The sequence below is a fragment of the Aptenodytes forsteri genome, unplaced genomic scaffold, assembly GCF_000699145.1.
Source record: "Aptenodytes forsteri isolate BGI_AS27 unplaced genomic scaffold, ASM69914v1 Scaffold100, whole genome shotgun sequence".
NCBI classification, from domain to species: domain Eukaryota; kingdom Metazoa; phylum Chordata; class Aves; order Sphenisciformes; family Spheniscidae; genus Aptenodytes; species Aptenodytes forsteri.
Genome location: NW_008796216.1, coordinates 3053272 through 3065601, shown reverse-complemented (window position 1 = coordinate 3065601; position 12330 = coordinate 3053272). Strand labels below are relative to the sequence as shown.

The 12330-nt window shown below is 36.8% G+C and overlaps 1 protein-coding gene across 1 annotated transcript in view; it reads right to left on the bottom strand.

Moving 5' to 3' along the window:
- Nucleotides 1-12330, bottom strand: part of CSMD1 (CUB and Sushi multiple domains 1) — a 1345565-nt gene that overhangs the window by 697942 nt on the left and 635293 nt on the right. Inside the window, 1 exon segment of the mRNA XM_019474454.1 lies at nucleotides 7043-7250. Within this exon segment, the coding sequence (XP_019329999.1) occupies nucleotides 7043-7250 (208 nt within the window).

The window sequence follows — 12330 nt, the reverse complement described above, 5'->3', positions numbered from 1 at the left end:
TGAGAATAATGTTGATAACACAGCGATGTTTTAGTTGTTTCTGAGCAGTGCTTACACTAAGTCAAGGACTTTTCAGCTTCTCATACTGCCCTGCTAACGAGGAGGCTGGAGGTGCACAAGAAGCTGGGAGGGGACACAGCCAGGACAGCTGACCCAAACTGGCCAAAGGGATATTCCATACCATATGACGTCATGCTGAACAAAAAAATGGGGAGGTTGGCTCGGGGGGTGTGGCCGCTGCTTGTGAACTGGCTGGGCGTCGGTCAGTGGGTGGTGGGCAATTGCATTGTGCATCACTTGTTTTCTATATTCTTTTATCATTATTGTTATTTTCCCTTCCTTTTCTGTCCTATTAAATTGTCTTTACCTCAACACATGAGTTTTACCTTTTTTCCGATTCTCTCCCCCATCCCACTGTGGGGTTAGTGAGCAAACAGCTGTGTGGTGTTTAGTTGCCTGTCAGGCTAAACCACAACAGGGAGGATTCAGAAACAGGACATTTCGGAAGGAGGGAAAGGGAAGGGAGCAGTGGGTGCACAGGTGTTGCCAACAGAAAACATCTAGGAGAAACCAGGAGAAACAAGCATCAGCAGCAAAGGCAGCAACTGGCAGGACTCCAGAAGCTGGGGAAAAGATGTCTTCCACTGAGTCTTTTAAGGAGACATGGCATTTGCCGTATTACTTATTTTAGGGATTCTTCTATCATTTATTCAGTTTGCAATATGTGAATGCCTACTGATGATGTGTGCTGTAGCAAGAGTCTGAACAAATGGGGTATGGAAGAAAACAGCTAGCAGAAACATATTTCATGAACAGAACTTTAAGTCTAATCGGGTAAATAAATGTATTATTAATTGAAAATATCTCATATTCTGTCATGATGACTGTATTTTTCAGTCTTACAAAGTTCTTCATATAGACACACATTGTACCTTTCTTGCTTACCTTAAAAGTATCTTTGGCCTTCCAATGTATCTTGGGGGTTTGGAACTGTATAATGTTCTACAGCAAGTAAATTTAAAAAGTTTTTGTGTTGTTATATATATTTGATAGATTGGGTTCAAGTGCTAAACAGCATTAATTCTGATTTTCAAATGTGATAGACTATGGGATTTTTACACAGTAATTTGAAACTTTGCAACATGGAAGTCAATAGAAAGAATTTGAGGGTAACTATGCAAGTTCTTTTCCTGAAAAAAAATGTAACGTGGTTCATGGCAGGTCAGACATACAGGTTATCAAGTACAAAAACTTATACTTACTGGACTCAGTTTCCTAACCAAAATGGGTAAAAGGGGAAATACAGTTAAATGCTAGAAAAAGGTAAGAGCTTCCAAAAACTAGTGGATAGCAAGAGAACACTTTACCAGCATCTCCAATACAAACATATGGCTTTGCAGAGTTTCACTGGTGACAAAAAAGGGATGACTGTCAGAAAGTCTAAAGAGGCTAAAATAAGTAACTAAGTACAAATAAATAAATAAATAAATAGAAATCTAATAGTGTTCTCAAATGAAAAAGCTGGAATCTAATTGCCTTCCTCTCGTTGCCTGGCCATGGCACATCCTTTCTCATCTGATGGAAAAGGAAAAGAAAATAGAACCTTATATCGCCAAGGGTATGTCACGAGCCCTTTTCTGGTGTATAACAACAACTTTATTGAAGGTGCATCCACAAGCAATACATCTTTTCACAGTAAACCAATAGATGGTGCTCTTTAGCTGTATAGTTATGTAATTCTGAGCTAAATATTCAGCTCCTATGTATGGATCTACTGCCTCAGGTGTCCTATCAAAAAGGTGATTTAGACCACTCCATAACCTCATGCATTACTTTGCTATAGACCTCTCACAATGAGGGTGGTAAGATTAAGACAGATCTCTATAAACTGGACAGGAAACATGCAGATCAAAACATTACTGTTTTGAATTATATCTAAGTGCTTGGACTGGTCTATTTATCTAAGAAACACAAATTAGTATTATGACCCAGTTGTTATAAGAGTTATTCATTAACACAGAAATAAGAAGCGAGTTTCAGATGACTCCAGGTACTTATGTCAAATTGTATGCCAAGATTATAGTAATTCATTATTGCTGCTTCCAAATCACTCTCACATCCACATACATTTTTATGGCCTTTCACTAGGATATTGAGGTGATTTATAAGGAAGTCAGAATAATCTTAAAGGTCTTTTTAAATAGTGTTAGGAAATTAATTTAGACTAAAAAGTATGAAGTGTAGTTCATTCTCTTGTATTGGCAAATACTGGCAAAAATTTGAAGGATAATAATTTTAGGTTTAAATTGAAGCACAGTCAGATAACATTAGTATTGTAAGGGTAAAAGAGGAAAAACTAACTTTTAGAACAAAATATGTTCAATATTAAGATTCCAAGTCAAAAAATAATAATTGCAGAATTATTCTTAGCCTGATAATCACCTTTCATGCATACTATAATAGTCTAAGATAATTTTTTTGTCGAATAAGTTTTTAGTCTTGCAAAAATTATGGCAAAGCCACGTTTACAGGCCCTGAGTCGGGCCTATCTACACCCATGTGAATTGCCCAGCTTTACCTAACCTGCAAATAATAAAATAGTCCAAATTAAAAAAAACAAACAACAAAAAAACCCACCTCAGTCTCAAGGAGGAGTCTTGGGAAAGACTCATTAAGAGTTTTTCAAAAGAATGCTTTCTGAAAGTGATATATTGCTGATTTTACTTCAAAACCATGTTCATTCAGCCTGGGGTTTTAAGATACTTCTTAACACTATCCCTAGATCCAACCTTGATATTATTTTAAGTACCGTATAACTTAAGCTGAAGTCTAAAGGGACATGTTTTGAAGTATTTAAAAAGTTATATTTAATGTTCAGAAATTATGCAAAAAAACTTTTTTTTTTTTTAAGTTCTACTAATTAACAACAGAGAAGTCCTTCAGACTCAAAAGATCCAGCCATTTGGTGGACTTGGAGACAGACTCCAGACATAGCAAAGAGGTACTCTTTCTGTTATGCTCCCAGAAGTACTTTTCTTGGCATTGCGAGCAAGAGCTTACCAACTCAAGATAAGCATGTTTTACATCTAAAACTCCTTTATGTAATAGCAAATTAAGCAAGTGATTCAGATCAAAAAGGTTTCTTTCATCTACAGTCTAACTAATAATACTTCACTTCCTCCACAGATTAAAAAGCCTGTTCTACCTGCTTTGTATTCATTTTGCAAACACTGATGTTCATCTTTTTAAGTCTGTTGACACATATATTGATTCAAAACAGGATTAAAAATGTGGTCATCTATATGTGCACATCCATTCAAGATCCAGAGCTATATAACTGCTTTTTAATTAGGAAAAAAAGAAAACTTGAATAGCTTTGGACACTCTAATTGTATCATGGACATAAAATAAATAGTGAGGTAATGTCACTTGAATCTTTTATAAACTAATTCCATTAGGATGGACTGTATGAATGATTTTCAAATAATCTTTTAAGAATAAGAAAAGCTAAACAAATCTCTTCATCCTTTTTCAATGCATTGGAATACATACCAACAATCACCTATATAACATGGAAATTAACTGAACATCTTAAAGAAGGTTTAGAATTGTGTGAGGCATATAAGTAATATAATATAAATAATATTACTACCATGTAATAAATATAAGGTATATAATATAACCAATATAATTACTATAATATAATATCTCTTGTATACAAATTTTACAGATATATCAGATTATTTTTCCTCAGTATTTAGATTCTACTTGTTCTAGCATTTCCATTGCTTTACTTAAAAATAAGTCCATCCAGTTTTCACTGTAATCATGCTGGAACTGCTTCTAACCTTGTTGATATGTCAGGAGAGGGTAATCCAGACCTATTGCAACATACAATATATTGCAACATACAATAAAATGACTAAAGAATCATCAGTCTGAAATTATTTTCTTTATTCTCACTCTCTTTCTAGCTTTTGCAGTGCTCATATATTGGTCTTTCTATGCTCTTCATTAGGATAATATTTGGCTTATTTTACAGGAAACATTCCTTTAAGTGAAAAAACAATCATAATTACCAGACAGTTCTAATGGAATATGTGTCTTCTAACACAGAATAACTGTATAAAGCTGTTGACATGATGCCAGATACAATAAAAGGGAGCAATTAAAAAGAAAGTCATATTTTAAGATGATACACCTCTAGACCATTAGTTTTAAGTATGGAACAACTTCACATTTAAACACACAGCTGATTTTAGCAGATTACAGCATGCACTACATTTAGCATGGCTCTAATTTCACTATGGTAACTGTTCTGGCTTAAAAATAGCTGAATATGTAGCTTCATTCCAAATCATCCAATAATCCTTTAAACATTTCTTATAAAACTTGCCATAGCTTCTCCAAACTTTTAATCAGTGATCCTGTACTGATCCTCTACTGGTATCAGTGATACCAGTACTGTTTAATATCTTCATCAATGACATAGACAGTGGGATCGAGTCCACCCTCAGCAAGTTTGCAGATGACACCAAGCTGAGTGGTGCAGTTGACACGTCAGAGGGACGGGATGCCATCCAGAGGGACCTGGACAATCTTGAGAAGTGGGCCCGTGTGAACCTCATGAGGTTCAACAAGGCCAAGGGCAAGGTCCTGCACCTGGGTCAGGGCAACTCCCAGTATCACTCCAGGCTGGGGGATGAAGGGATTGAGAGCAGCCCTGCCGAGAAGGACTTGGGGGTACTGGTGGGTGAAAAGCTGGACATGAGCCAGCAATGTGCGCTCACAGCCCAGAAGGCCAACCGTATCCTGGGCTGCATCAAAAGCAGCACGGCCAGCAGGTCGAGGGAGGGGGTTCTGCCCCTCTACTCTGCTCTGGGGAGACCCCACCTGGAGTTTGAAGAGGGCCATGAAAATGATCAGGGGGATGGAACACCTCTCCTATGAAGAAAGGCTGAGAGAGTTGGGGTTGTTCAGCCTGGAGAAGAGAAGGCTTCGGGGAGACCTTATAGACTGCAGCCTTTCAGTACTTAAAGGGGGCTTAGAAAAAAGATGGCGGCAACCTTTTGAGCAGGGCCTTTTGTGACAGGACAAGGGGGAATGGCTTTAAACTAAAGGGGGGTAGATTGAGACTAGATATAAGGAAGACATTTTTTACGCTGAGGGTGGTGAGGCACTGGCAGAGGTTGCCCAGAGAGGTGGGGGATGCCCCATCCCTGGAAACATTCAAGGTCGGGTTGGACGGGGCTCTGAGCAACCTGATTTAGTTGAAGATGTCCCTGCTCATTGCAGGGGTGTTGGACTAGATGACCTTTAGAGCTTCTTTCCAACCCGAACTATTCTATGATTCTGTGATTCTATGATCCTAGGAACATACAATAAAACCTTAGCTTTTAGTGATCAGAGTTTAGCATTATAAAAAAAAAATCTTCCACCCAAAAAACAAATATCAGGGAAAACGAGAAAAATGTTTACACTGAATTCTAGGAGAAATAAGATTCTTATGATATCTCTGATTTCCAACATAATGCTGATCAGTACCATATGAGATCAATGCAGAATATGTTTCCATTGCTTCCTGTTCATATTCTTCTACACCATCTATTATCAGAAATCTTCTGGGGAACAGATATGTATATGTGACTGCTGTAAATGTAAAGTTATTCCTATATTTGCATGTTCAAGGTCAGTAACAGATTAATTTCTTGCAACAAAGTTGCAAATATGTTTTTAGGTGTCTACTAGAGCCTCATACATAGAATTAAATGGATAGATTTTTATGTTCTTCAGCAAGACTCCATTAGCTCTTCCCCTTCAAGATTTCAGCTTCTGGTCCTTAGAACCCCTAATAAGAAAACATTGGCATTGATGACTGTTGTGCATGTCTGCGCATGAGAGAGAGGCAAATGGGGTACTTGCATATTGTACTTCAGACAGTCAGACATGAGCACCTAATTTGATACAAAACTGCTTCGCTGACTGCCATTACACAACTTTTGGTTTTCTGGAAATGTTAGAGAGTAATCTGGTGATATAGATGCTGAAGTATCTTGAAAACAAAGTTTTTACATATTTGCTTAGTATGGTTGCCACACATTTTTGTTTGATAGAGTTTTTCAACAGATCAGATGCTACCTAGACCTTCACAATTATTAATATCGCACTCTGCCTAGCCTGTCATGACATTAAAATAATAGTGAGATTGCTTCAGTTCTCCAGAAAGGCATTCTGAAGATAATAACCATCAGTCATCTGTGAGCAGCATATCTATATTTTTTTCTAGGCTCCTTTTTATAGCAATGGTGCATATGTCAAGCACAAGACGTTCTCAGAGATGAAAAAAATGAAAAACCTGCATATGTAGCATGCAGAGAAATCATAATACAAACAGAGAAATCATAGTACAAACTGTTCTGCAATTTAATCCACTCCCATAGACAGAACTATCATCTATTACATAGTTCAGAGAAGGTAGATTTAGTATTATAATTACTAACCCCTAATATTGCTAAGCAAACAGTTTTAACATCAGCCAACATAAGATAATAATACTTGCATGCATGAGTACATGTAGTAAGACTGAATTATAGCCTGTTTAGAATAAGATGGCATCTATTTGCGCTCTATATACAGCCTGTTTTAGTGTGAGGCTGAATTGTGCTCACTACTTTCATTGTTGGTGTACAATATCATGATAAGCCATTCAAGACGCAACATCAGAAAATGTTCTCATACCAAGTTCAAATATGTAACATCAGTAAATGCTCACTGCTAAAATACCTTACAAATGTAACTCTCAGAGGAAAAGGATGGAGGAAAATAAGAGAAGGATCAAGATTTGGAAATAAGCAGAAGCAAACTACTATATTTTTTTTCAATTCTGGAGGGTGAAAGGGACCACAGGAAAATGCATAACAAAATGGTCATTACTAACAGGTAGAAAATATCTTAAATATCTTAAATATCCTTTAATATCTTTTCAAAATACTCACCAAAAAAAGAAAAACAGAAACAGGTCTTTACAAGATCTCTGACTTACCATATTGATGGTGCTTCTGTTCCACTGATCTCTAAGAAGTCGTATCCTTCCTCTAACTGGAAGTCAGTAAAGACCAAAGCAATGGTATCTCCTGGTTCAGCCAATATGGTCCAGGTGCAATCAGCGTTATTTTCATACTCAGAAGGGAAGTGAGGACTTGAAATAGTTCCGCTTGTCCCACGTAGTGTCCCTCCACAAGCTCCTTCAGCTGATGAATAGAATATCAATTACTAGTGGAGCTGCACTTTAAACAAGTGAAACATCATCCTTGCTTCTGCCATAGCAAACCCAGCTCTTCCCTTCTGCACACAAAGTACCCACAAATATATGCACACAGAGAAACAAAATACAATCCAGGTGAACGGAATAGAACATTTTCTGGCCTTTAAGCTGCAGAGACTTTTGGTTTGGGTTTTTTGACTTTTTTTCCTTGTTGGTGACACTTTGGTGCCAGGCCAAACAAGGATAAGGTTAGCAGAGACACCTAGTACGAGCTGATTTGGAGAACCTGTACTTTGGCTCTGTGAAAGTGTCCACAGAAGAAGCCTAAGAAAGAACTGGGCAGAGAATCACAGAAATACAGTTAGTCTCTGATATAAATTTAAAAATATTGGACATTTCTTTTCTAAAGATAACTCTCATTTCTTATAAATATAAAAAACTGCAGAAAAAATATTCTTCTAGATTTAAATGATGTCCTAAACTAGGAAGCATTAATAAAATCATACTAGCCATTCTCAAGTTTTTTGTTCTGAATCAACATGTTTATAGATGGCAAATAAATTCAGAAGGTTTTGATGCCAGATGGACCTTCCAAGGTTCACACATAATCAGTTAATAACATTTTTTTTTAATGGTTATTAACCAAATTTCAAAAAATATAGACCATAGGAATTTTCTGCTAAACCTGGAATGTTGTTTAATATGTTGCCAAAGGATTTAGCAGACTTCTTGTACTCTTCCTTGCCCCATAAGATTTCATTGAAAGCTTTAAAGATATGCTGATTATTATTAGTATTGGGTATTAAAACATATAATTAAAAAAACCCAACAAAATATGTCATCCATACAATCCATTGGCATAAAAAATTAAAAATTCATCAAGTGGCTTTTGGTGTATTATAATGTGGCTATGAAAGCTACAGCAATAGTAATTAAAAATATTTCTGCATAGGTGAATGATCAGAAAAGAAGCATTACATTTTTATCTGTTTTATCATCTTTACTTGCTGCTATTTTCATTAGGTATTATTTGCATACTATAAGTGCATGTGGAGATTTAAAAACAAATAGCTTAGCAAGGTGCATGACACAAGGAACTTACAGTCTAATTAGGATAATAACTGAATAGCTAATTAAGACAACAGAGAGGGGTAGGACTAGAGCTGCTCTTCTCAATCACAGTTGAAAGCCTGTCAGTGAAAGTGAGTTTTAAAGGAAGATTTGAAGGAAAAAGGATTCATTAGAATCAAAAGAAGAGGAATACTGTGGCTGGACATTAAAAAAAGGAGACTATTAAAAGAGGATAAATAGCTAATAAGGGATTGAAATAAAAGGAAGAAATGGGAGAAAGGCAGAAACAGAATAATTTCTTTAACATTTAAGTACTGTATTTGACTAAAAAGAGGAGAGAAAGCTGCTGAAGAGATTTGAACAGGTAGTTATCTTCACTCTTCTATATGCAAAGTAAATTTTGACATAAAGAAATGTAACTTAACCTTGGCTACCAAAGTGTTATTGAGTTTCATGATTTCTTGACACACAAATTTCTCAGAGGAGGGTAGGTCTTTTCTATAAATTTCATATCTTACTTTCTGAACCCTGATATTTATGTGTTGTTCTTTTTTAAATGAAAGAGATTTAGGGGTGGAATAGATCTACATTCCTCAAAGACTTCTTTTTATTGGTGAAATCAGGCCATTTCTGTGATTCCCCCTTCAATTCCTGTTTTTTTTATACAGTGCATATTGAAAGGGCCATTGTGCCTCTGAGGGATGAAAGGGGAAAGGAAGTGAAAATTAAAGAACTCATGGATAAAGCCGAGGATCAGAATTAAAATTCCTGGTGCATAATACATGCAAAGGAATTTGCATTAGTTTTTACAATTTAAAAACTATTGTAAATCTATAATAAATCAGAAAGGAGAATCAAGGTTTGTTATCCAATAATATCTAGAATGACCCTTTTTTCCTTTTTAAAAAAACTGTATAGCTTTCAAGTACTTCACTTTAGATCATCATTTAACCCAGCAAAGAAAAACAAATTAGCTTGATACATCCTGTGCCAATACTTCAGTACAGAAACTAACACTGAGTTAGTGACTTCCACTGCGGTCATCACCAGTATCAGAGTTTGAATGAACCATCAAAACCCAAAACCTGATGATTTCCACCCTCTCTTTTCTTCAGGCTTTCTAATTGTTCATATCTTGTCATAACAGTGTGGGATTTTTTTTTTTTTTTTTAAAGAATCAAAATGTAAGAGTATGACTTCCAGTTAATAGCACATACAGGTGTTACCTGTATTCTTGAAAGCCAGCAAGCAGGCTTTTCCCATCCAGGGTAACCAGCAAGATGTGAAAATCCTAAGTCAGTGTTGTGGTTTAGCCTGACAGGCAACTAAACACCACACAGCTGTTTGCTCACTAACCCCACAGTGGGATGGGGGAGAGAATCAGAAAAAAGGTAAAACTCATGGGTTGAAGTAAAGACAATTTAATAGGACAGAAAAGGAAGGGAAAATAACAATAATGATAAAAGAATATAGAAAACAAGTGATGCACAATGCAATTGCTCACCACCTGCTGACCGACGCCCATCCAGTTCCGGAGCAGCAGCCACGCTGCCCTGGCCAACCTCCCCATTTTTTTGTTCAGCATGACGTCATATGGTATGGAATATCCCTTTGGCCAGTTTGGGTCAGCTGTCCTGGCTGTGTCCCCTCCCAGCTTCTTGTGCACCTCCAGCCTCCTTGCTAGCAGGGCAGTATGAGAAGCTGAAAAGTCCTTGACTAGTGTAAGCACTGCTCAGCAACAACTAAGACATCAGTGTGTTATCAACATTATTCTCATCCTAAATCCAAAACACAGCACTGTACCAGCTACTAGGAAGAAAATTAACTCTATCCCCGCCGAAACCAGGACAGTCAGCCATAACTCTTTGGTACTAGCCCCTTGCTGTTAAATTTTATTATGACAACATTCTCAATGACACCATCTCCTACTGTGTTTATACTGACATTATGTAACATGCTAGTGGTAATTACAATACTACTCAGTGTTTCTGTTGCAGAGCCCCTGAATAAGCTGTGAGCTCTAAAGCTCTGAATTTTACAGCTGACAAGGAAGGCTTATGTAGTTGATTATTTCTGGCAATCACATGCAAATATCTAAATTTATATGCTGTGTGTTACCAATGAAAGCCAAAGGAACTCAGGCTACTACAGGTACCTGCCCAGGGGGGTGCATAGCTTTTTAATCTATTCATAACACCATTTCTAAGAGGTTTGCAAAAAAACAGGTTATGTCAGACATGGAAAGGGAACATTAGTCAGGTAAGACCACAGAATCTAACTTGGACCAGAGAGTCAGTATTTTCTCTCTGACAGATGTGGATGTGTTAGGGAAAGACTGTGGCAAAAGCAGCTGCACAGAATCATCTTTCATATGACGTATTTCCCATGTTCCAGGAGCCTGTGGTCTGGGGACTTCCTTCACCATAGGTGGCACCCAGGCTAAGGCAACCAGACTGTTGAATGCTAAAACATAATAAATTGCCTGAGAGTGAGCACAGGCAGGCAGTATATGGCCACACCGCTCAAAGGGTAGAAGACATAAACTGTCTGGACATATGCTGTGTTTCACCAGCTGGCCCCAGAGCTAGATGGCCTCCTTGGACTGATCATCCTTCTCGGCCATGGCCTTCCCTAGGGAACAGTGCTCGGGAATCTTAATGCATCACTGTGCTTGGAGTAATTTGATAGCAGATAGTGCCTCAGGCTTCATGAATTCAAACTCTAAGAGATTAACAAATTGCATTTTAAAATCTGCAAGTAATTAATTCCAAACACTCATGGTTATTTTCAAGTTGTAAGCAACTGCACAAAGTGCTGTTTGTATCAGCATAGACTACTTGAAGTATAAAGCTACAAACATTTGTATCACTCAGTAGTCAGGAATTAAGTGCTCTGAATTTAGAGAATATGCATCTTATACAAAGTACACATGCAAACACATAAGGCTGGCACCACTTCACAAAAACCATATATACTGTATAGATATGTAGCTTAGATAAAACAGATAAACATATCCATCAGGTTAACATATGTAAAAATCAAGAAAATCCCTGAGGAACCATGGTTGTCAATGAAAAATCTTACATTTTTCTTCAAACTAGAAAGAGTAATTTCACCAAAAATAACAACCTGACAATTTTGGTAAGCTGTGTTTTGCATAAATGAGATCTTGCTACAAGTGAGATGCAAGCCCTGCGAAGCTGATATCCAAGGATGGGGTAAGAACAGAAACAGTATTGTAGAAAACTTCCTTATTTAAATTGGTTTAGACATCTTTTGAACATTCAGTCATTTTTACTGGACTTTCCTTTCTTTCCCACACAAATGCCTTCCAGAGTGCAATGTTCTGTATTCTACATATGCCTTTTGTATACAAAAACTAATAAAATGTTTATGCAAGTGAAAAATGTTTATTACATAATAACAAAAAACCCCACACCATTTAAAACCATCTTTCAAAATTAATTTAGAATCTGAATTTAAATGATCAGAATTGGCTATTCAACTTTAGCTAATACTGAAAGGTCCTCATTTGAAAGATCATTTTACTACATTACTATTGTAACATAACTGATCAAAACATAGCTGTGACTTAAAGTACAAAATTCATAGTAATAAAGAAAAGTTTTTTCTTGTTATGTCATTCAGTCATTTCCTTACCTCTTTATCACTAACAGAATAGACGCAATTAAAATCTTGAGTGACATTTTATAAATTGTCATCAAATGACATATTGACATTTCAAGTCACATTTTATAAGTCTTATTACTTAAAGAAAATTGCAGATTTAGAGCGTTCTAAATGAACCATGGGCATACATTATTTAGCATGCCTTATTAAAAATATCACTGAAACAGTTCTTTATTTATTGAGGTTGGAGAGCAGCCCCACAGAGAGAGATCTGGGGGTTTGTGTGGATGGTAAGTTGAATATGAGTCAACAGTGTGCCCTGGCAGCCAAAAGGGCCAACTGTGTCCTGGGATGCATCAAGCTCA